Source organism: Acartia tonsa, chromosome 5, assembly GCF_053477335.1.
Source record: "Acartia tonsa isolate MP-2025a chromosome 5, ASM5347733v1, whole genome shotgun sequence".
NCBI lineage: Eukaryota > Metazoa > Arthropoda > Copepoda > Calanoida > Acartiidae > Acartia > Acartia tonsa.
In genome coordinates, this window is record NC_137264.1 from 45,739,430 (window position 1) to 45,763,006 (window position 23,577).

Genomic DNA, 23,577 nt, shown 5'->3' on the forward strand with positions numbered 1-23,577 from the left:
TTTCTGCCTTTGTTAGTTAAAAAGTTAAGGAAAAGACATTACAACACAAAATAATAAATGTTCTCCTAACTTATACCCCTGATTATTTTAATCTACCAACAAAGAAATTTTGTAAATTATAATTTGATTAATTTTTTACTCATTGTTCCATTCCTGTTTTCCTACTAAATTTATTTAATACTTATATTTATATATATATATGGTTCTTTCCCTGACTTAATGAAAATTTCACGTACTATAGCAATTCATAAGGGAGGGCTAACATCATTATTAGATTTATACCGTGGAATTTCACTGATTGATAATTTTTCTAAAATATTAGAAAAGCATGTTTATAATTGTCTCCTTGAATTTTTGGATGAACACAACTTTTGGTCACCCAATCAATTTGGTTTTTGTAAGGGCTACTCTACAATTCATGCTTGTCTTCATCTCTCTAACATTGTTCATGATTTTTTGGCATCTGGAAAGGTAGTTATGGCTATCTTTCTAGATGTCAAAAAATGTTTTGACATGATCCCAAGAGATAATTTGTTGTCTAAATTATACCATTATGGTATCCGTGGAACCCCCCATGACTGGTTTCGTAGCTATTTTTCTAACCGTAAACAAAGATTTTTCTTTAATGGCGTTGAGAGCAGTACCCTGGAGGATATCGTTGTCGGTGTCCTCCAGGGCTCGATTCTCAGCGTGATTCTATTTTTGATTTTTATTAACGATCTTACTAATTGTTGTCCTGACATCATTAACAATTTATTTGCAGACGACTGTCTTTCTATTATTGTTCAAGACGACCTAAATGACCTAATTAATAAGGCACAAAGAGCTATTCCTGTCTTGGTAGATTGGTAATCAAGTAATAAGTTAATTATACATCCTGGCAAAACAAAGTCAATAGTTTTTAGTTCCCCTCATCCCAACTACTCTGAAGAAGACAGTCTTCTCCTAAGGGAATTTCCAGTAACCATTAATTTAAATGATCCTGGTGTAAATGATCCTTCCAAAATAACTAAAATTAATTTAATTCCTAATGAAGATGAATCTTGGGCACGTCTACTTGGAATTTTAATTGATGATAAATTATCTTACAGATATCATTTAGCCACTGTACAAAGCAAAATCAACAAAGTAATTTTTAGTTTAAAACAAATGCGTCATATTTTAGATCTACAACATTTAAAGATTCTGTACTCTGCATATATACGCTCTGTAATTGAGTATGGTTTAATTCTTTTTACTAGGTGTCCTGCTTATTTATTAAAACCTATCAAAAACTTACAAAAAAAAACAGTCAGAATTGTTTGTAATTCAGGCTATAGAGATCACACAACCCCAATTTTTAAGCAACTTAGAATTTTACCAATTAATGAATTAATTAAATTTAATTGCTGTAAATTTATGTTTGACTACAAATCTAACAGGACACCAGAAATTTTCAATAATAACTGGCAATTTAACCATGATATCCACAACCACAGGACTAGAAATGCTAACAATTTTGTAATCTTGCGTGCTGAGCACAATTACATAAGAGATTCACCAAAATATATGATCCCTAGATTATTTAACTCATTACCTAGGGATCTTAGAGGGATTGAGAACAGGGCTGAATTCTCAAGAAAACTGGAAAACTACCTTTTACAAACTCTTGAATAACAAACATTGATAAAAAACTCTTTCTTCTTTTATTTTCTCTTTCAAAACAAACCTTCCCAATTTCTTTCATACATTTTCTTGCACATATCTATGCTTGATAATCTAGTTTGACCCTATTATTGAATTATTTTGTAATTTCACTCCCTTTTTTCTTTCCCCCCCCCCCTTTTGATTTTGATTTTTAAATTGAATTGAATTTAAATTTATTAATTTATTAATTTGTTGTCCTGTCTTCCTTTTTAGGGTTTAACCCGGCAGTTGTCTGTCTGTGTTTCGCAGCCACTTGGTTGCCTTGCACTGGCAGATAATTTCATACTTACTATAATCTTTTTTGTTTCATGTGCGGAGGGGGCGGGTTCCTTGGACCACAAAGGAATGAGAAGCGAGACTTGAGGCATGTGCCCATAGCCAGCTGCTGAATTGACACACAAGTCGGATGCCCGGCCTATCAAGAATGGCTGCTAAATCTGCGGCAACTCACAGCTGACCTTGTAAGGGGTGATACATTACCACCCTGTCGGCTACCTAGTTCCCGGCTACACAAGAAAGAAGATCTATAAAATTGTTCATATAATTATACTAGTTGCTAATTTATCTTTCTTTGTGTGTCAAAATAAATCTAATCTAATCTAATATTTGCGGGAACTTTTGTTTAATGAAATCTTCCAATTTTTAACATTTACATAACAGCCTGCTTTATTGCATCAAGATCCATGACAGATCTATATAGGAAATAAATGTCTATATATGAGCTTAAGTTTTCCAAGTGATAAATGTTTAAAACTCATAGTGCTCCAATAATCCATATTAAACTCTTATTGACCAGAACTATAAGACTCATTATTTTACTGTATGAAGAATAATTTATTTTTTATTTCATGTTGCTATTTGAATTGTATTGAAGTATTAAATTTCTATCCATAAAACAGAAAATTTAAATTTATAATATAGTAAATAAAAGAAAACTGAGTTAAAAATAATTTGATACTAGCGATACATGCGTAATGTGTTCAGATATTGAACTAAACATTTTAACCCTTTCAGGACAATAATTTGAAATAAGAAATAATAAGATCCTAAAAAATTTTAAAGAAAGAAATCGTCAAGGAAAAGATAATGGAAGAATAGGGTTAATAGTCAGAATTCAGACAACCAAAAGAGAGTAAATAAAACATTGAATAAACGTAGCCAGTAGCGAGATAATTATATCGAGCCCAACTCTAGTATTTTTATATTTCAGACTAGTTCAATGTGATTTTATGAAAATGGGCGGATTTTTACAATTTGTATCACAGGGTAATTTAGAGCAAACCAGGGCTTTTCTAGAGAACGGAGAGGTAGTTGGAAATTTTAGGATCTAGTGCAGTTAACAATAACATGTTCCTGGTAAGGATTAATTCAAAAATCTATGAACTGCTAGCTGCCAAACGGCTGAGCATGTATGTCATACACACCACTTTAAATGACAAAATGAGCACTATAAACAATCTAGAATAGCCAAGATCCAATGATGCACAGGAAAAGCTTCACTGAATATAAAACGCATTGAATAATTAATCGTCACTAGGAACATTTTACCATGAACTGCATTAGATCCATTGCGAAGCTGTTCTATAACCAAGTAAAAGAGCAGAAAGGAATTTGCTAGTAGGGGAAAAGGGTCACCACCATTTGAACAGGGTAGTTGTCTGGGTTATACATCTATACTTGCACATTTATTGTTTGAAGCAAACCAAAGATTTTTTATATTTAAGAGGTATTAGTATTTTTTTGCAAAGCAGGGCGGCTTTTTGTATCTTATTGATCTTTTAGGGTCATACATCTCATACATCACAAAGTATTAGGAAGGGAGGAGACATTGGACTGTAAATTACACTGGTACCATCGGATTCATAACCAAATATCAAGCATACTTTGGTTCAAAACTTTGGGTGCTTTCATTGTATTTTGATGGGTTCTTTAAGTGTCTAAACTTTTCCACCAATATTTTTTTAATTATTTCAAGTTTTTTTTTCATTGGATTAATTACACTAGAACTTAAACTTCAAATTTTGATTGGTTGGTTTTCAACTAACAGTTTCCAAACTTTTCTACATATAATTGAACTAAAGAAATTACAATTTTGGGGATGTAGATCATTTTCTCGTATTCATTCGAATACGGTGGATAGGAACCGGTTCTCATCCATACGAAAAAACTATGTCTAGCATCGTATTATATCCAGCTTTCTACGAATATAAAAATGTGCAATCATAAGATTAAAACCAGTTTTTTAGCCCGTGCCCTCGGCACCTCGGAGCTAAAAAAACTAGTTTTAATCTTATAATTGTACATTCTATATCTGCGGAAAGCCGTTTATAATACGATGAAAGAAATAACTATTATCGTTCATTGTCTTATCCCCCTATATCCCTGCAACGTATAATAATACAAAACCCAATAAAAATAATCATTTATTTTTTTACTCTTGATATTTATTCACGATATGTCCTGTATAGAGAGTATTGTTATTTGTCATTTTTATGTTTATTTTTTTACAGGGAAGAAGGGGACATTGGGCTGTAAATTACTCAGTTAATCGAATATCTTCTTCATTCAAAACTATGGACACTTTTATCAAATTTTGATTAATTGGTTCCAAATTATTTGTGTTAGGAGTAATTTTGTTTATCATTATTTTAGATATATATCTATTTATCATCCATTGTCTTATCACTTAAGATCCCTGATTTTTTAACAGAAGCAAAACTACTATACTTTTTTTTATATTTCAGTTTGTCTATGGGCTGAAAAGTAAAACTATACTATAAACCGTTCACAGTGATCTTAAGGGATAAGACATGCGATGTACATCACAAATAACCTCTTTTGTTTTGGGGGTCAGTATTATTGGTACAGCGACAAACGTCCTAATGCAACAAACATCCTAATGCGACAAACGCCCTAATGCGACATACGTCCTAATGCGACATCTGCTAAGTAAAACCTCCTAAAAAGCTTTTAATAATTTAAATCTTCCTTTGATTTAAAAATGTTCCGCATAATCATGACAAGAAAAGCAAATGTTATTTATTTAAAATTTTGAACAACTTTGCTTTTATAAAGTTCTTCATTGAACCTCTCTTGAAGGGGGTTAATTAATGGCCATTTTTATCAGTTGCTTTGCTAAGGTCACGGAAATTCAGCCTTGAATAAATCATATATAGAGAGGTTTTATGGAAAACTTCATAAAAGCAAAGTTGTTCAAAATTTTAAATAGATAATCTTTGCTTTCCTTGTCATGATTTTGCTGTAACTTCTAGAGGATGAAAATTGAAGTTGAAATTTTCAAATCTAATTTTCTCAAAAAACCCTCGTTAGAATATTTTGAAAATTTCAGGATTTAATCTTGATATAAATGTCTAAATCTTTTGTTTTATTCTTATAGGGCATACATTTTTTTTTCATTTCCACTTAAAGAAAGATGTGTATAACGTGTGTATAAATCTTTTGAAACTAATTTACTATCCAATGTTCTTTCCCTCCCACGATTTTAGCTTAGATTTACATTGTACTGTAAATTATGAAATTGGTTCAAAACTGTATTTTTAATCTACAGAAGGGGTAATGTTGTTTATCATAATTGTCCTATCCCGGAAGATCCCTGCATCTGTATACAATAATAGTTATTTCTTAAATCGTATTATAAACAGCTTTCCGCGGATATAGAATGTACAATTATAAGATTAAAACTAGTTTTTTTTAGACTCGAGGTACCGAAGGCACGGGCTAAAAAACTGGTTTTAATCTTATGGTTGTACATTTTTATATTCGTAGAAAGCTGGATATAATGCAATGCTAGACATAATTTTTTCGTATAGATGAAAATTGGTTTCTATCCACCGGATTCGAATGAATACGAGAAAGAATTTTATCCTTCTTGATAAATATTTTTTGTATTCTCTCCTGAGACAAGAATATTTATGAGTCTTTTATTCTGCAGGTATCTAAAGGGATAAGACAATAGGCGATAAAATAATATACATCCCCAGTGGGAAACAAAATAAAATTACTCCTTTTCGAAATGTTGTACACTACTTATTTTGAACCAATCAATAAAAATTCAATAAAAGTTTCCAAAGTTTATGAGCTAAAGAATTGACATGATTAAAAAACTTTGGGTACCTGTGTAATTAACAGTCCAATGTCCCCTCCCTCCATGTATGCTAGTTGGGAGAGGCCAATAGCAGTAAAACCTATCAACAACCCTACTCTCCCCCCCCCGCCCCCCCCCCCTCCACCAAAGACAGAATTACATATTCATGAAATTGGGGGAACTTAATTTATTGTCTAATGTCCTAGCACTAAGTCCCTGATATTTGATAAATGGAAGGTTATGACGACACAAATAAGAAGTATGTATAGATGCACACACAAAGAGAGAGGGGACAATCGGCTATTTATTACACTAGTCCCCAAAGTTTTAGAATAACGTTATATTATTCGTTTGCTTTACAACGTTCTCAGGACTTTATTGAATTTTGATTTGTTGATTCATTAAGTTAAGTGTTTATAAGTTTGAACAACTAATTTTTAACTTCAGAAGGGGTCATTATGTGTATCATTATTGAGGGTGAACATCAATTTATCGGCTATTGTCTTATCCCTTTAGATCCCTGATTAATCCATCTTAAGGAATAATATTTAGAATATTGACAGAACAGATAGTTATGGAAATACAGCACTTATCCTGGCCACTGAGAAATGATTTCTACCCATAGTTCAACTATTACTAGGAACACTATACCTATTCATCTCAGGAATCTATATTATATATTTAGAATGTTGACAGAACAGATAGTTATGGAAATACAGCACTTATCCTGGCCACTGAGAAAGGATTTCTACCCATAGTTCAACTATTACTAGGAACACTATACCTATTCATCCCAGGAATCTATATTATATATTTAGAATGTAGACAGAACAGATAGTTATGGAAATACAGCTCTTATCCTGGCCACTGAGAAAGGATTTCTACCCATAGTTCAACTATTACTAGGAATACTATACCTATTCATCCCAGGAATCTATATTATATATTTAGAATATTGACAGAACAGATAGTTATGGAAATACAGCACTTATCCTGGCCACTGAGAAAGGATTTCTACCCATAGTTCAACTACTACTAGGAACTAACATATTTACATTCTTTTTGAAAGCGAAGCTTTTTTCACAATTAGTGTCGGTCCGTCCATAACCCCCACTCCCCTGTGTTAAAAGTCAAAAATAAAGAACACTTTAATAACAAATAAACTAGGATGACAACATCCAAAAAATCAAAGCTTTAAAATCATTTAAGTTTGTTTATAGCCAAAAACCGATCCAATTGGTTGATATAATTACGTCATTTCGCGTAACTAGTGTGGTTCCCTAAGAAATCCAAACATCCCTGCATCACACAAGGCTGCGTTGGAAGGTTGGTAAAGCTTTTTTTTCAATCACAATGAAGAAGAAAGGATTTTATGAAGGAAAGGATGCTGCAACTTTTACTATTGATCAAAAAAAATTTTAATAACATAATTTTGTAAAAGTACATTGAAAAAGGAAGGGCTGAACCTCTAACTTAAAAAGATATTTCAATATTTCAATATTATTTTTTTTGCTAAAAGTTGCATCATGTTTGTCTGTGTGTGTTCGTGTTACGCATCGTAATTATATGTCCAGTTTGTCACTAAAATTGCAATGTTTACTTAAGGATTTTTTTGAATTTTTAAATTTGGCATACATATTCTAAAATATCATATTCAACCTCTATTCGCCCTTTAAAGAAATGCTTCGCTTTTACTATTAAATTTTACTTTGAAGTTAAATTTTCACATAATTTAAGATAATGAACTATTTCATTAATATTTTCAATGAAGATTTAATATCTCTAAAGCTTTTAATGAGCATATTTTAACTTAACTAGAAGATAAATAATTTGAGATTAGGGAAATTTATACAGAATTTATAATGTACTGTCTCAAAAACAAATATCAATTGATTTTTGTAGCAATTTAAAAATAAAAACAAGGATGACAACATCCATAAAAGCGAAGCTCTGAAAAGATATGACAGATATAACTTTTGTTGAGTGTCAGAACTGAATATCAAATATGAAAATATAAGGTTTGACAAAATTATACGTAAATTGGTTGCAAAACTTCTACAGAATTCTGTTTAAGGACATACTGACATTTTTAATACTTGATTATAGAGATGCTTCGCTCATAATATTGTACCTTATTGTAATAGGAATCAGTAATCAAAAAATCAGATCGATAAAAAGTAAAAAAAATCAACATGTTTAAAATGGACGTATGGACATTCTGGTAACGATTATAGAGTTGCTCCGCTTTCTAAGTCGTACCTAACTACTACAGGAATCACCATGCAAAGTTTGAAATCGATAGGACAATTCTAACATGCCTAAATTAACGAATAAAAGCTAACTATCTCGGACGGACGTACGGACGAACGGACCGACCCTAATTATAAAAAAGCTTCGCTTTTAAAGATTATGGTGTTGGTTTTCATTTAGAGAAATAACAGTATGTCTTTCTAAAGAAAGAGTCCCCAATACATTTTTTTTCTTCAAAATTTTGATTTAATGTAATGTGCTCAAAGATGAGAACCCTATTGAATTTACAAAGCACAGCAACTCTATAATCGTTACCAGAAAGTCCATACGTTCATTTAAAACATGCTGATTATCTTACTTTTTGACCACAAATTTTTGTAAGTTAGAATTATCCAATTCATTTGATTGTTTGAATACTGATTCCAATTACAACTAGGTACAATGTTATAAGAGCAAACCATCTCTATAATCAAGTCTTAAAAATATAAGTACGTCCTTAAACAGTATCATGTATTTCAAATTTACTTACAATATAGTTAGACTTATGCATTAATATTCTGCTTATTCAGTTATGAAATTCTATAAATGTTAATGTTCGTTTGTCCTACTGTTTCAGAGCTTCGCTTTTATGGATGTTGTCTTTATTATTTTTTAATTACCTCTCTTTTAAAGGAAAGACACAAAAGATTTGATAAAATAAATAAAAAATATGTTGTTAAATTTGATCCCAGATAATGGCGCTAATCCCAACAGAGCATGTACTTCCATAGGTAAGATCATAGATTTATTAATACTTGGATATCTTACACCAGATTATCATTATTCAGTAAAAACAGTGATAAATTAACAGTCTCCTCCACCATCCCCTTCACTTTACTGGATAAACGAACTGACAATAAATGACAGGGGATATAGCACCTAAATTGACAATAATTTTTACGTGGATAGTATGACAGGGGCAAAATTGTCGTCAATTTATCTTGCTTACATGCAACTCGTTTATTGGTCAGTTCTTTCATCCGGTGGGTGGGTGGGGGGGATATGTGGTAATGTTTGAAAATCCTGATAGATTTCTATTTAGTTGAAAAAATGATTTTCTTGGCCCCAATTTTTTTTAAATATTCTTTAAATAATTTGGTATTATTTCCCAACTGCACATTGTAAACATATTTCTTGTATTAATTCGAATCCGGTGGATAGGAACCGGTTCTCATTCATACGAAAAAAACTGTGTCTAGCATCGTATTGTATCCAGCTTTCTACGAATATAAAAATGTACAATCATAAGATTAAAACCAGTTTTTTAGCCCATGCCTTCGGCACCTTGGGAGTAATAAAAACTGGTTTTAATCTTATAATTGTACATTCTATATCCGCAGAAAGCTGTTTATAATACGATGCGAGAAATAACTATTTTAGGATGGACAGCAATGCATTACGCGGCCTACGAAGGACATCCCAAGGTGATTAACACTTGCAGGTAGCAAAGCTACTCTATAATTACATAGGTCCGTGTGTCAGAAATGTTTAGAGGGGGCGTGATTTTTTTGGTTGCTATTTAACCCTTAAGAGTCGGGCCCTTTTCTGCCCCTTATTATCTCAGCTCCTATTAGCATTAGAGAGCCAAATATTCATGTCCACTGTTTGATGTAGAATTTTCTACTTCGCCCTTTTATTCAACAATACCTATCGTTAGGTTCTTTCTTACTTAAAATTTTAAACGGCTGTAATTTTCTTATTTTATTAGACTCCATTTTACTGTAATTCTAATATTAGGGATTTAAACCCCCAACTATCTTGAGTTAAAATCTTAGAATTGGGTGATTTCACCATATTGGAATTAATAATTTTAATTACTTTAGGGGCTCCTTATTAAATAGGTGAATAAACAGATCTATAGTATAAATGTATATACAGACAACTACCTCCCTTCCTTTTTCAAAGACCTCTTTCGGCTGCCCCAAAAGAAAGGTTGCACAAGGCGGTTGCGATGGGGAGATACAGTTATTTAACCCTTTCTCCCTCTAGTTTTATACTCTAATGTTGGATTTTCAATACAAAATCTGACTTGAATTATAAGTTTTACTCTTAAAATAACCACAAAAATCTCTTAATATTAATTATTAAACTCATTAAAGGAAAAAATTATTTAGAATCTTTTTCTTTATACTTAGAAGGTTAGTAGGCCACTTTAAGGTGAAAAATAACTTTTTGGTGTAATTACTTATGTGTAAGTAAGTGTTTACATACTACTAGGAGGGAGGGGACATTGGGCTGTTTTAATTTCAGGCTACTTTATTATCTAAATTTAAGTCTTCAAATAATTTTACTTTTTTCCCTCCAACAGATATGCTAGAGGCACAGCTGCTAAATGAGATAACACATATTTTTATATTTTTTTGTCAGACCAATTAACGGCAGACTGCAAACAAAGTTTTTTAATTAACATTTGAGAACTGTTTTTATACAAGTATGATAATGTTCAAATGAGTCAGAGATCTAAAACGATAATGCAATGGCCGATAAATTTATATACATCCCCAATTAAGAAACACAAAATTACCAAATAGTAGAAAAATGTTACGCATATCGTTAGAATAGTTATAAACTTTAGTTTTTGGAAATATATGTATCATATTCATGCTATTTGTAGTATAGAAGCTACGTTGGAAAATGTGAGAAAGGTTGAAAAGTTTTAAGTAAGTTGAGACATTTTACCACGTAGCATATAAATATTCTTAAACACCCAAAAATTAGAGTTTATGACGATTCTAACTATATGCATAACATTTTTTCTACTATTAACACAAGCCGCGCAATTTGAATTTTAAAAATGCACGCACTTTTGCACACTCTTTAAATTGGCCATGATCCAAAAATCTTCCAAAAATAAGTACTTTGGAAAAACCGGTTTTTAAGGCATAATTTGTTGAAAATATCGCCTAGTATTTTTTTTTCTTATACAAATTGCCCCAACCCAATGAAGAAATTAAGATATAGATTATTAATTTCTGTCAATGGCAAGTGGGTTATATTAAGCAATACTTTTGTTCCATTAAAAACACACCCTGTATATATGTATATACGCTTCTCAATCAGACTTTTATTTTAAAATCTATAGGTTTTCTTTATTTGTCCGAAAATCAGCTTATTCTCTTACAAGGCTTCTAGAGAAAACTTATTAAACAAAAATATTGTTAGATAATTAAACATAAAGAAACCTTTTTCAAAGAAATGTGTATTGAGTAGGCAGCTCTATATTAAGGTTAGCAACCAGGGGGGGAGGGGACATTGGGCTGTGTATTACACTAGTCCCCACAGTTTTTTTTATATAATTTTCTTATTCGTTGGCTTATTAACTTTGGTTGGATCAATAAGTTATGTATCCAAACGTTCAATCCCTAATTGTGATCTACAGAAGGGGTAATTTTGTGTATCATCATTGAGATGTACATAACTTTTATCGACCATTGTCTAATAACTTTAAGCCTTGCGGTTAGTATAAAGAAAATTATGATTTTTTAAGATTATCGAAGCCTTGCTGGAGAAAGGCGGTGAACCAGATGTAAAAGATAAAGCAGGTAATTTTTTTCCAGTATGGCTTGGAAACTAAGGGGGGGGGGAGATTTGACACATTTGCGTAAACCTGGAGTATAGGCTTTATCTTTGGACTGAGATGATTGGTTATTAAAGATAAAATCATTCTTATATGATGAAATACCCGCAACTTTAAGATTTTTTGGATAGGCCTCCAGGTTCCGGAGCTCCAGGGCTCAAGGTGGTCTCTATACAAGTTTTTTCATCAAGTATGTGAATAACATTCAAAGAGATGCTTATTTTGTTTTATAAGTTGACATGTAACTAATAAAAAAAAAAAAAATTTTTACCTGTACAGAGACCACCTGGAGGCCTAGAGCTCCGGAACCTGGAGGCCTGGAGGCCTGGAGCTCCGGAGCCTGGAGGCCTATCCAAAAAATCCTAAAGTTGCGGGTATTTCATCATAAAAGAATGATTTTATCTTTAATAACCTATCCTCTCCGTCCAAAGATAAAGCCTATATTCCAGGTTTACACAAATGTGTCAAAACTCCCCCCCCCCCTCCTTAATATCCGCTGGATTAAACTGGTTATCAGCCATACTAAAAGTCAATTTTTCACGAATATTAAAATAAAAATCATTACATTAATACTATTTTTTAGCCCGGATTTTCGGCCCCTCGGGGCTAACAAAACTGATATTTTTCTTATTTATTATTATATCCAGCTACAAGTTTTACTTTATTAGTGTACATGATAATCTGGTGTAAGTTCCAAATAATAAAAAATCCATTTCTTTTTGATACTTTTAAGGAGTGTGCGGTAGTTTTAAAAATATAATTTTTCCGGGGGCGAGATCTCTTAGGAGGATAATGCTTTTCCCAAAATAGCTATAAACCTTAATTATACTTATGAGAAGCTTCACTGTAAAGAATATATATATCGGTTCAGAAAGTTTCGTCCTATTTTCACATTAGCTTTTGATAGGTTATTTTAGGTTAGGTTAGGTAAATGTTAATGATTGCCCCGCAGGTTTAGGGCCCTTTGCATGAGCTAGAAATAGGAGAAAAGCTACTGCGTAAATACGACGCAACCCGCTACTTCGTTTTCTTTCCATAATCCGCAAAATGTAATTTAGGTGATACAGCAGAGTCGTGGGCCGAAGAATGGGAGAACTATGATTGTGTCAGACTTCTTAGGTTAGTCAAATTGTAATCTTAGGAAGAATAAGACAATGGCCGAAAAATCATGTACACCTCTAATGATGATACACAAAAAAGCTGTAGATTACAATTTGTGGTTTTAACGTTGGAACACTCAACTAGATGACTCAACCAGTCAAAATTCTAAGACTTTGGGGACTAAAGTAACAAACAGTCCATTGTCCCCGCTCTCTCTAGAAGTAAAGAGACGATAAATTGATTTACATCCCCAATTATGATACAAGAAATTAACCCATCTGTAGATTAAGATTATTGATTTAAAGGTTTCAAAAACCTTGAGTTTTTAAACAAACACTAGCAAAGCTTTTCTATAGTTATGGTCGGTCCATCCGTACGTCCGTCCGTCCTTCTGTACGTCCGTAACGCATAGCTTTTTTTCGTAAATTTAGGCATGTTAGAATTGTCCTACGATTTCAATCATTGCATGATGATTCCTGTAGTAGATAGATTTTTGGAGTACAGATTCCAATTACAATAAGGTACAATATTATATGTTATACATCTATATAATCAAGTCCTAAAAATATCAGTATGCCCTTAAACAGTATTCTGTATTTAAGAAGTTTTTAACAAATTTTGTCATAACTTATATTAGTAATATATATTTTTATATTCAGTTATGACACTTTACAAGAGCTTCGCTTTTATGGATGATGTAATCGTTGTTAGTATAATGTACAGCCAATTGTCCCATCTCCCCCTGCCGGTCTATACAAAAAAATCCTCAAAGTTGTTAAACCTTCGCTTTTAATCATTTACTCAGGCATGTACATCAATTTATCGTCCATTGTCTTATCCCTTTAGATCCCTGATATCAATCCACATCTTATACAGTGTTTTTTTATGAGAACTTTTTAAAAAGCAATTTTACCCCACTTATAGTTATTAGAATTTTATGATTAATGGCTTATTTTCTTAAAAAATAGAAGATTTGAGCATAACAAAATTGCGCTAAAACCATTTTTAGATGTTGACTCCTAGTTTTTGAATTTTAGATTTTACTGTACTTTTTAGTTAAAAACTGAAATATTTTTTGTTGTTCTATTAATTGTCTTAAAAAGCGAAGAAAACAAGCTGATAACTATAAGTGGGGTAAAATTGCTTTCATAAAAAAAAACACTGTATATATACCTAGGTTTATATAAGATAGGTTATTGTAGGTTAATTAAGAGAATATTCTTATTATAATTGTTAGAAAACAAGAAAACTTATATTAATAGGTAGCACAGCATTTAAAGTAAGCAATAGCTTAAATGAAAAGATAACAGTAAACTGTTAATTTAAAAAAAGCTTAATTATTAAATTATTTTGTGACAAAGGTACAAAAGGACATTCGAAATGAGCAGTTATAGTCATAATGTCCACATAATGCTTGACAGCCGACCCAAAAATAGTGATTTGAAATAGTAATAAAATACTTCGCTTATAGAGGCCTCTAGGGGCACTTGGCAGAGGGAGGGATAGGGGGCCTACTCGAAATTAGTTATAAACCTTCCCAGAACCTATGAGAAGCTACCCTGTTAAGGAGAGCCCGATCGGTTCAGCGGTTAGCGAGATCCTTTGGTACACACAAACAGACACACAAACAAAAATTTTAAAATAAGGATTGCTTATTGACACAACTTGACAGTGGTGGCGATGAAAATACGACGGACAGACATACACATCTTACTTATGTAGAAGCTGCGCTACAAGTAAATTACGTGTTGTATTGTGTAATTATCAGCAATCTTAAGGTATAAGGCAATGGGCCATTAAATTAACATTTATTCCCTATGTAAATTAGAAAAAAAGATTGAAACCTTTGTACACTACAAACCAATCAAAATTCAATAAGGTACCTAATTGTTGAGACAACGAATATTGTAATGTTGTTATAAAACTTTGGGTACCTGTGTAATTTACAGCCAAGTGTCCCCTCCCTCCCTGGCAATTATAGAAAAACAAATATAAGTAATAGGACAATAGGGATTAATCTATAATACAAAGTAGAACGATGTCTGTTTGTGTGTTTGTTTGTCTGTTTGTTTGTAACGAAGGATCTCGCTAACCGCTGAACCGATCGGGTTCTCCTTTGCAGGGTAGCTTCCCATAGGTCCCGGGAAAGTTTATAACTATTTTCTTGACCCCCCAAAAAATGGAAAAAAAACCTACCGATTACTGAGACACCCCTTTATTTTTAAAATAAGTAAGGATATTAGTTGTATTACTATGACTTAACCAAACTTTTTAAGGGTTTTTGATTCATTAGAATTAGTATTTAGAAAAAAAATGTTGGAGGGGGATTTTTTGGTGGGGTGAGGGAGTTCCACCCCCAAAGCAAATAGCCTAAAACCATCACAGGACCAGTAGGTATATTCCCTCAAGAGTAGAATCCGATCGGTTCAGTGGTTGACGAGATCTTAAGGGACAGACAGAAGGACGGACTGACAGACATTAAGCTACTTTGTATTATAGACTAGCGGCTTCGCCCGTAGCCTCTAGGGGCTTTGCCCCATGAGGTAATTTTTAAAAAATTTTAAAAAAAATTTCTGGTGCTGCGCCCATAATTTATGTGAAGTAGTTTTCCCAGAATTATTTTTTTGGTGGGGGGGAAATTTTCATTTTTGTGGGGGGGTTGGGGGTGTCCCACCCCCCAAGAAAATAGCTTAAAACCACCACAGGACCATTAGGTATATACCCTGAAGAGTAGAATCCAATCGGTTCAGTGGTTCAGTTCAGTTCAGTCGCGTCTCTCTTTTGGACTGTGGAGTCCAGAGAATACGGCCACCCTGCTCCTCCATGAATTCCTTTTTTTGGCAAGTGCTTCAGCTTCTCCCCATGTTAATTTCAAATTAAAGAGGTCCTTTTCAGTGCTCCGCCTCCAGGTCATTTTTGGTTGTCCCCGTTTACGTTTACCAGTGGTGGGGTTCCATTTTAAGCACTTTTTTGGAAACCTATTTTGTTCCATTCTGAGCACATGTCCTAGCCATCTTAGTCTTTTAAATTTCACTTCTGCTTCAATACTATTGCACTTGGTCTTAGCATACAGCTCAATGTTTGATATTTTGTTTGGCCAGAATATTTTGCAAATTCTTCTTAGGCAGCTATTGTGAAATGCATTAAGTTGATTTGTTTCAGTTTTCACAGTTCTCCAGCATTCAGCTCCATAAAGAAGAACTGATTTTTCATTACTGTTGTAAAGTCTGATTTTTGTTTTCAGAGCAAGTTTCTTTGAATTCCAAACGTTGTGTAGACTGTTGAAAGCAACCCTAGCCTTATCAATCCTGGTTTTAATATCAGCTTTTGAGCCATTTTCACTGCTGATAACACTCCCCAAATAGGTGAATTTGTTGCTTTGTTTCAATTGTTCACCATTTATTGTTATAGTTTGATCAGGGTTTGTAGGTATATTCATAATTTCAGTCTTCTTGACATTAACAAAGAGCCCGACTTGTCCTGCGTATTTGACTAGTCTATCTGTCTTAGCTTGTAGATGTTTAATTGTTTCTGAAATCAGTGCCAGATCATCAGCAAAGTCCAGATCTTCTAGGTGTCCTAGTATGCCCAGCTGGAGACCACGTTTTTTGTCCTCTGTGGTTTTCTTCATCACCCAGTCAATGACCAATATAAATAGAATAGGTGATAAAATGCATCCCTGTCTAACTCCAGTGCTTATTTTAAAGAAATCAGATGTCTTATTGTTTCCAAATGAAACACAGGCTTGGAAGTTGTCATAAAATTTAGTTATCATAATTATCATCTTTTCAGGTATACCATAACTTCTTAGTATTTTCCAGAGTGTTTGTCTGTGTATGGAGTCAAAGGCCTTAGAGAAATCAACAAAATTTACATGGAGTGGCTTGTTAAATTCAACACATTGTTCAATAACTGTCCTAAGGGTGAAAATTTGGTCAACACAGCCTCTTCCAGCACGGAACCCAGCTTGTTCTTCTCTTAGTTTATTGTCAATTTTCTCATCAATTCTGTTTAAAATAACTTTACATAGGACCTTGCTTGGGATAGAAAGCAGCATAATTCCTCTCCAATTATCACAATTGTTCAAATCTCCCTTCTTAGGTAGTTTTATGATTATACCTTTAGACCAGTCAGTTGGTATCTTTTCTTGTCTCCAAATTTTATCAAAGAGATCAGTCAGAGTCCTAGCAGAAAGATCTATGTCTGCCTTAAGCATTTCAGCAGTTATCAAGTCAGGTCCAGGTGCTTTGTCGTTCTTTAGACTATGTATAGCAGCTTTAACTTCTTGAATAGTTGGTGGTCTTGTGTCTATGTCTATTTCATGTCCTGGTTCTGGTTCAGCAGTAATTTCAGGTTCAGGTCTGTTCAACACTTCTTCAAAATGCGATTTCCACCTTTCAGCAACTTCTTTTTCTGTAGTGAGTAATTTACCATCTTTAGCCTTGATAGTTTCACCACTCTTTTTGTTATATTTGCCACTTAATTGCTTGGTTATGTTGTATACTGTTTTCATGTTACCGAAGTCAGCTGCTCTCTGGGCCTTTTCAGCCAGATTGTCAATGTAATCTCTCTTGTCTTTCCTTGTGCGCTTTTTGACTTCTTTGTCTTTAGCAGTATATTCAGCTCTTAAATTGCCCATGTCAGCCAAATGTTGAGCATTATGAATTTTGTTTTTAAGATTCTTTCTCTCTTCTATTTTGTTCCATGTTTCTTCAGAGATCCAGTCCTTTTTCTCTGGTTTCTTGTGTCCTAGGATTTCCTTAGCAGTAGATTGAAAGTTTTCTTTAATTGAAGTCCATGTGATCTCAGTCTCGTCATTTAGGTCCTCTAAGACTTGAAATCTATTTCTGAGTTTTAAGACAAATTCATTCTTTATCACTGGGTCCTTTAATCTTGAAGAATCATATTGTCTGCCAATCTCACTCTTTTTATCATGGCCAGTACGCTTCAGCTTTAATTTAATCTTACTGACAACTAGTTCATGGTCACTGAATATGTCGGCTCCTCTATAGCTCCTACAGTCTTGCATTGATTTGACCCATTTTCTATTGATCATAATATGGTCAATCATGTTTCTTGTTTGTCCATCAGGTGTTGTCCAGGTATATTTGTGAATGTTTTTGTGTTGGAATAATGTACCTCCTACGACCATATCATTATTTAAACAGAATTCAAGTAAAAGTTCTCCATTTTCATTTCTTGTACCTATGCCAAAGTGTCCCATTGCATTTTCCACTCCAGTCCTGTCAGTTCCTACTTTAGCATTCATATCTCCAAGAACTAGACACATGTCATGTTTGGGTACTGAGTTTCTGATTGATTGCAGTTGATCATAAAACTCTTGTTTTACTTCTTCACTTTTGTCATTTGTTGGGGCATAGCATTGGACAAGGGTCAACTTGCAGTGCCTTGATTGGAATCTAGCCTTAATTATTCTGTCTGATATAGGTTTCCAGTCTATTAGTGAATTGACATGTCGTTTTTGGATAATTATAGCAACCCCATACATATGTTGCGGTTCAGTGGTTACCGAGATCTTAAGGGACAGACGGACAGACAGACATCAAGCTACTTTGTATTATAGATATGGTGGTTTATGATACGATGAAAGAAATAACTATTATCAAGTTTTAATTTAATTATTAGGAATAGATGATGTCATTTATAAAAATTGTATTATTACTGAGTCTTTATCAGTCCAGCTCCGTAAGACTATGAGGTAAATGCTAAATTTAGCATTTGGCACAAAAATTATATGATATTAGAAAAGTACATCCAAGCTTTTTTTTATTTGGGGAGGGAATATTTAATGTCACTTTTATATCGACAAAGCGCCTGATTAATTTTGATTATTACATTTTTTAAAGGTACTATTTCATGTCATACTTAGCACAGCCTCATTGACTTGAATAAAAGTTCAATAAAAATTCAATAAACTGAAATCTAGCTTTAAAAAGTGGAGTAAACTATAATACATAACTATCACAGAATTTGATTGAACGGATCCAAATTTGTTTACTACTACATACGAGCAATCTATAATACAAAGTAGAACGATGTCTGTCCGTCTGTCTGTCTGTCCGTCCGTCTGTCTGTCCGTCCGTCCGTCCGTCCCTTAAGATCTCGGTAACCACTGAACCGATCGGATTCTACTCTTGAGGGTATATACCTATTGGTCCTGTGGTGGTTTTAAGCTATATTCTTGGGGGGTGGTGGGACACCCCTAACCCCCCCAAAAATAAAAAAATCCTCTCCCCCAATTTTTTTTTTTTTTATTGATGAAGTATAGTTTGAAGATGATGAGGAATAATTATAATTATTATTTTTTGATGATGTATAATTATAATATGACGAGGATGAAGATTCATCACATGTACTACATTTATTTTTTAATTACCTCTTGGGGCAAAGCCCCTAGAGGCTAGGGGCGAAGCCGCTAGTATTTTAGAAAGAGAGTGGTCTCTTAGGGGAAATTTCTGTATTCACCCACAAAATAAGTATGTATCATCACAAAATCTCTAAAAAGCTTCACTGTAAAGAAGAGCCATATCAGTCTTGTACATACAGAGACATCCTGTTACTTTTTATAGGGATGCAGAAAACTTTTATTTTTAGCTGAATACATAAGTAAAATACTTATGAATAGCGACCATACTCTATAATTCCAAATGTCCGTCTGTCCATAAGACATAAATTGGGTGGAATCACGATTTTCTCAGCTCCTACAAAAGATATAAAGCTAAAACTTTTTGACAACATTCCCATCTTTAAGAAGCATAATCAACTGTAAAACCATGTATGTACGTATTATCAACCACAATTTTTCAGCTTATGGATGTTGTCATTCTTGTTTTTATTTTAGAGAAGCAACTGAGAAGAAACAGAGTATGGCTAATACCCAAGTAATAGAAAGTAAACAAGATACCACTGAAAATTTAAATAGTGCTGAAAAAGTTGTAGTAGCAGAAAATGAAACAAATGAGCCTCCTGATAATGAGATCAATGACAATGTCAATAATATAAATGACAATTATATTAGTATGAATGGAGATATAAATAATAATGAAGAACACATTGAACCACCAGAAATACAAGTAAATGGGGAGGAGAATGTAGAAGGTAATAGCAAATCTTAAGTCTTATGTATTAGTTAATGGTGACTCCATATTTATATTAGGTTTTGGGCCGGATACTTTTTGGCCAGATACCAGATAGCCGGCTGATTTCTAATTCCAGATATCCAGTATCCGACTTGGTATCTGGCCAGAAATTACGAGATATCTGGCCAGATAACCGGATATCTGGCATTAGAAATCAGCCCAATATCCAGTATCCGGATAGTTTCAATATCCGGTATATCCGGCCAAAATGGATATCCGGCTCAACCCTAATTTAAATAAATACATCATAGTAGATTAAGGGAACAGTTGAATTGTTTTTCATTAATTTCAAAATTTCAAAAGAAATAACTGTCATCTTATAACTAATTTATTGACAATTCTTACATTTAATAAAAAAAATATTCTTTCTTCTTTACATAAAGATTGCTTAATTATACATTATGAACTGCTTATGTCTAAACAAAATGATTACATTATTTTTTTGCTTTATCAAAAACTAGCTGCTGTATTCAATGGAGTAAAGAAAGTAGGTAAATATTCTAGAACCAAACTTAGATAACAGAATTTAATAGCCTAAAATTATTCAGATATCTATAAAAGGCTTGCATGAACTAGAGAACTCAATCAGTTCAGTAGTTATTAAAATCTTAAGCTGCAGACAAAAAAAACCTTACTACTTTATGTAATAGGCTTATCTATTTTCCCACTACTTGCATACATAATTTTCCTTGTTATCTATGAATTATTTAATAATTTCAGAAACATCAGAAGAAATAAGCAGTAACAACATTATTATTGAAAATAATGAATGTATTGATAATAACAAAACAGAAGGTAATGATGATGAAACAATAGCAAAAGAAACAGAGGAAGATGTGTGTATACTCAATGAAGATGAATCTGAGAGTGTAACACAAAGTGATGGTGCCTATGACTCAAATAATAATAATTCAAATGATCAAGAACAGACACAAGTAATAGAAGATACTTATGATGAAGATACTGTACAAAATAATGATGATGCTGATCAGTTAGAAAATGCTCAGGATGATATTGAAGATCCTAAACGAAATATGACTTTAGCTTTACCTCCCCCGCCAGAAGATTTACCTAACTTTGGTTGTTCAGCAGCATCTGTGCTACCATCTCCCCTATCACCATGTTTACCTCTACCCCCACCACCAATACCGCCTCCACCTGTCAAGGATTGTCTAACAGAAACTCCGTCCTCACCTATTCCACCCCCAATCCCAACTCCACCTGAAGAAGAAAATCTTGAGGAACCATCAGAAAATGTGCCATCACTTCCTCCTCCTCCAACTGAAGAAGAACTCTCACATGCTGATGATCCGCCTGCTTCTGAAATACCTCCACGACCACCATTACCAGTAGTTGATGATTTGCTCATCGATGATTATTATCCCCAAACTAACATTCCTTCACCCCCTCCACCACCACCTCCAATGGCTCTGGCACCTCCTCCTCCTCCTCCACCACCACCTCAAATGGCTCTGGCACCTCCTCCTCCTCCTCCCCCTCCACCACCACCACCACCACCACCCTCATCTTCAAAAGTTGATTACAATGCTCTTGGAGCAAGACCCAAGAATCCTATGCATGTTGGAGCTGTTGACATGCATGCTGACCTAATGACGGAACTTCTGTCATTCACCAAGGGGGGCAAGAAGAAAAACAAGAAGGAAGAAACAATTGACATTGTTGTCAATCTTCCAATCAAACCTAAAGTAGCAATAAATACACATCCTAAACAAGATAAACCGGTTGAAAATATCCAGGGAAGTGTAACAATTAAACCGGCACCACCAAAGCCTAACCCCACTGTAACGGATCAGGAAATGGTTCCTTATCCCAAGGCCAGAACTGATTCAGCTATAAATGTTGCCAACATAGAAATAGAGAAGAGATGTAATGAGAGAAAGTTGTCCAGGAAAGAAAATGATTCTGATGAAGATATTTATGAAGCCTACAGGTATTATTATTAATCTACAACCTTTCTTTTTCCCTAGTTAATTAGCTACAAAGATCTAAATATGTTTTACAGCTGAGAATAATATATTTCGCATCATTTTTTAGAGAGCCTTCGCGGATATGAAAACAAAAAATTATGTGATTAAAACAAGAATTGTTGGCCTTAAGGGGCCAAAGTCCAAAGTAATACAATTCTATACATCATTTTTGGTATAGCTGAGAACCGGTTCTAATCCTCTGGATATTAATCAGTTTTGCCATACTGGAAATAGTTTTTTATTTCAATTGTCCAAAGTCTAAACTTAGTATCTTTTTTTGTGTTTGGTAATAATTAGTGATGATTAACACTAATTAAAAGACTCAATGATTGTTTTAAAAATCTTTCATACATAGTAAATTTTATTCAATATCAGAATACACAAAATAATCTATATAAATGTAGAAGAATATATGGAAAGTGTCATGTGTAACATCAGAGAAATACGTCTAAAAAGGAAGGATGACAGGAGATGTGGGAAAGGAAACCCCTGAAAAAATGTTGGATTTAGACATATTTTTATGACATCACACATTACACTTTCCTTATCTCTGTAGGAGAACTAAACCCCGGCCCACATCCCAAGGAAGTATAAGCATTGTGGACAGAATAAGAAATGATCTGAGATCTGTATCTAAGTCACCAGCACCTCCGGAGAGACAGAAAAGCATGGAAAAACAGGTAAAAGCCAGGGCAGGAGGGGACATTCAGCTGTCTATTACACTAGTCCTCGAACAACTCTGCGGACTTTTATTGAATTTTGATTGGTTTGTTCATTAAGTTAAGTGTCCAAAGTTTATTTCACTAATTTCAATCTACATATGGGTTAACTTTGTTTATCATACTGAGGGTGTGAATAAATTTATCAACCATTGTCTTATTCATTAAGATATCTGGGTGTAATACACACCAATTATCTAAAAGATTCCGACAACTACCCCCTCTTTCATCCTCATAGTTTCAATTTTTAAACAAGGGTGACAACACCCATAAAAGCACGAATCTTTAAAATTTTACGACAAAAGAACACGAAATGATCTCGCTAACCGCTGAACTGATATGGTTATTGGTTAACATTTCCAGTAAAACTTCTCATAGTTACTGAGATGGTTTTAGGCTATTTTTCTGCAATTCCTTCGAATATAAAGCAATTTGGATTTTTTGTCTTAAAAAAAGATCGTGGATATTGTAGTCCGAATTGTTTATACTTTTTAGATAAGCTTTTTAAATTTTTGTAGTGGTTTTAGGCTATTTATCAACTTACCCCGCCCTTCTCTAGTATGTCTTATGAAAATGTAGTTTTCTGTTTTTTATCCTTTTATTTTTTTATTTCTTCTACTTAATTCCAAATTATATATATTTTAACAAAAAAACACATTTTCAATAATTTTTCTTTTTTATAAAACAAATTACAGGTTTCTGTCAGAGGTAAGGGATATAGGTGCTTTCCATCAAAGTGTAGTAATGGATCACAGAAATCCCCCCCCCCCCCCTTTTATTTTAAAACTTTATGGTAAGGGAGGGGAAGTCAACCCAGAAAGAAACATTGCAAAAAATTGAGGGATATTTTTCTATGAGCGATTTTTTTGGTAAAATATTCACTGTAAAGCAGTATCATAAAGGTTCAATATCATTCTGACAGAGAGACATACTATTCTCACATAAACGACCC

General features: G+C 33.5%; 1 protein-coding gene across 1 annotated transcript in view; it reads left to right on the forward strand.

The window, feature by feature from the left end:
• Nucleotides 1–1,994: 1,994 nt before the first annotated feature.
• LOC145320168 (uncharacterized) overlaps nucleotides 1,995–23,577 on the forward strand; it is a 37,571-nt gene continuing 15,988 nt past the window's right edge. Inside the window, exons 1-10 of the mRNA XM_080162609.1 lie at nucleotides 1,995–2,050; nucleotides 2,897–2,993; nucleotides 6,477–6,562; nucleotides 8,771–8,811; nucleotides 9,461–9,504; nucleotides 11,568–11,622; nucleotides 12,716–12,776; nucleotides 19,621–19,877; nucleotides 20,639–21,869; nucleotides 22,463–22,586. Coding sequence (XP_080018735.1) covers nucleotides 1,995–2,050; nucleotides 2,897–2,993; nucleotides 6,477–6,562; nucleotides 8,771–8,811; nucleotides 9,461–9,504; nucleotides 11,568–11,622; nucleotides 12,716–12,776; nucleotides 19,621–19,877; nucleotides 20,639–21,869; nucleotides 22,463–22,586 — 2,052 coding nt within the window. The remainder of the gene's footprint in view (nucleotides 2,051–2,896; nucleotides 2,994–6,476; nucleotides 6,563–8,770; nucleotides 8,812–9,460; nucleotides 9,505–11,567; nucleotides 11,623–12,715; nucleotides 12,777–19,620; nucleotides 19,878–20,638; nucleotides 21,870–22,462; nucleotides 22,587–23,577) is intronic.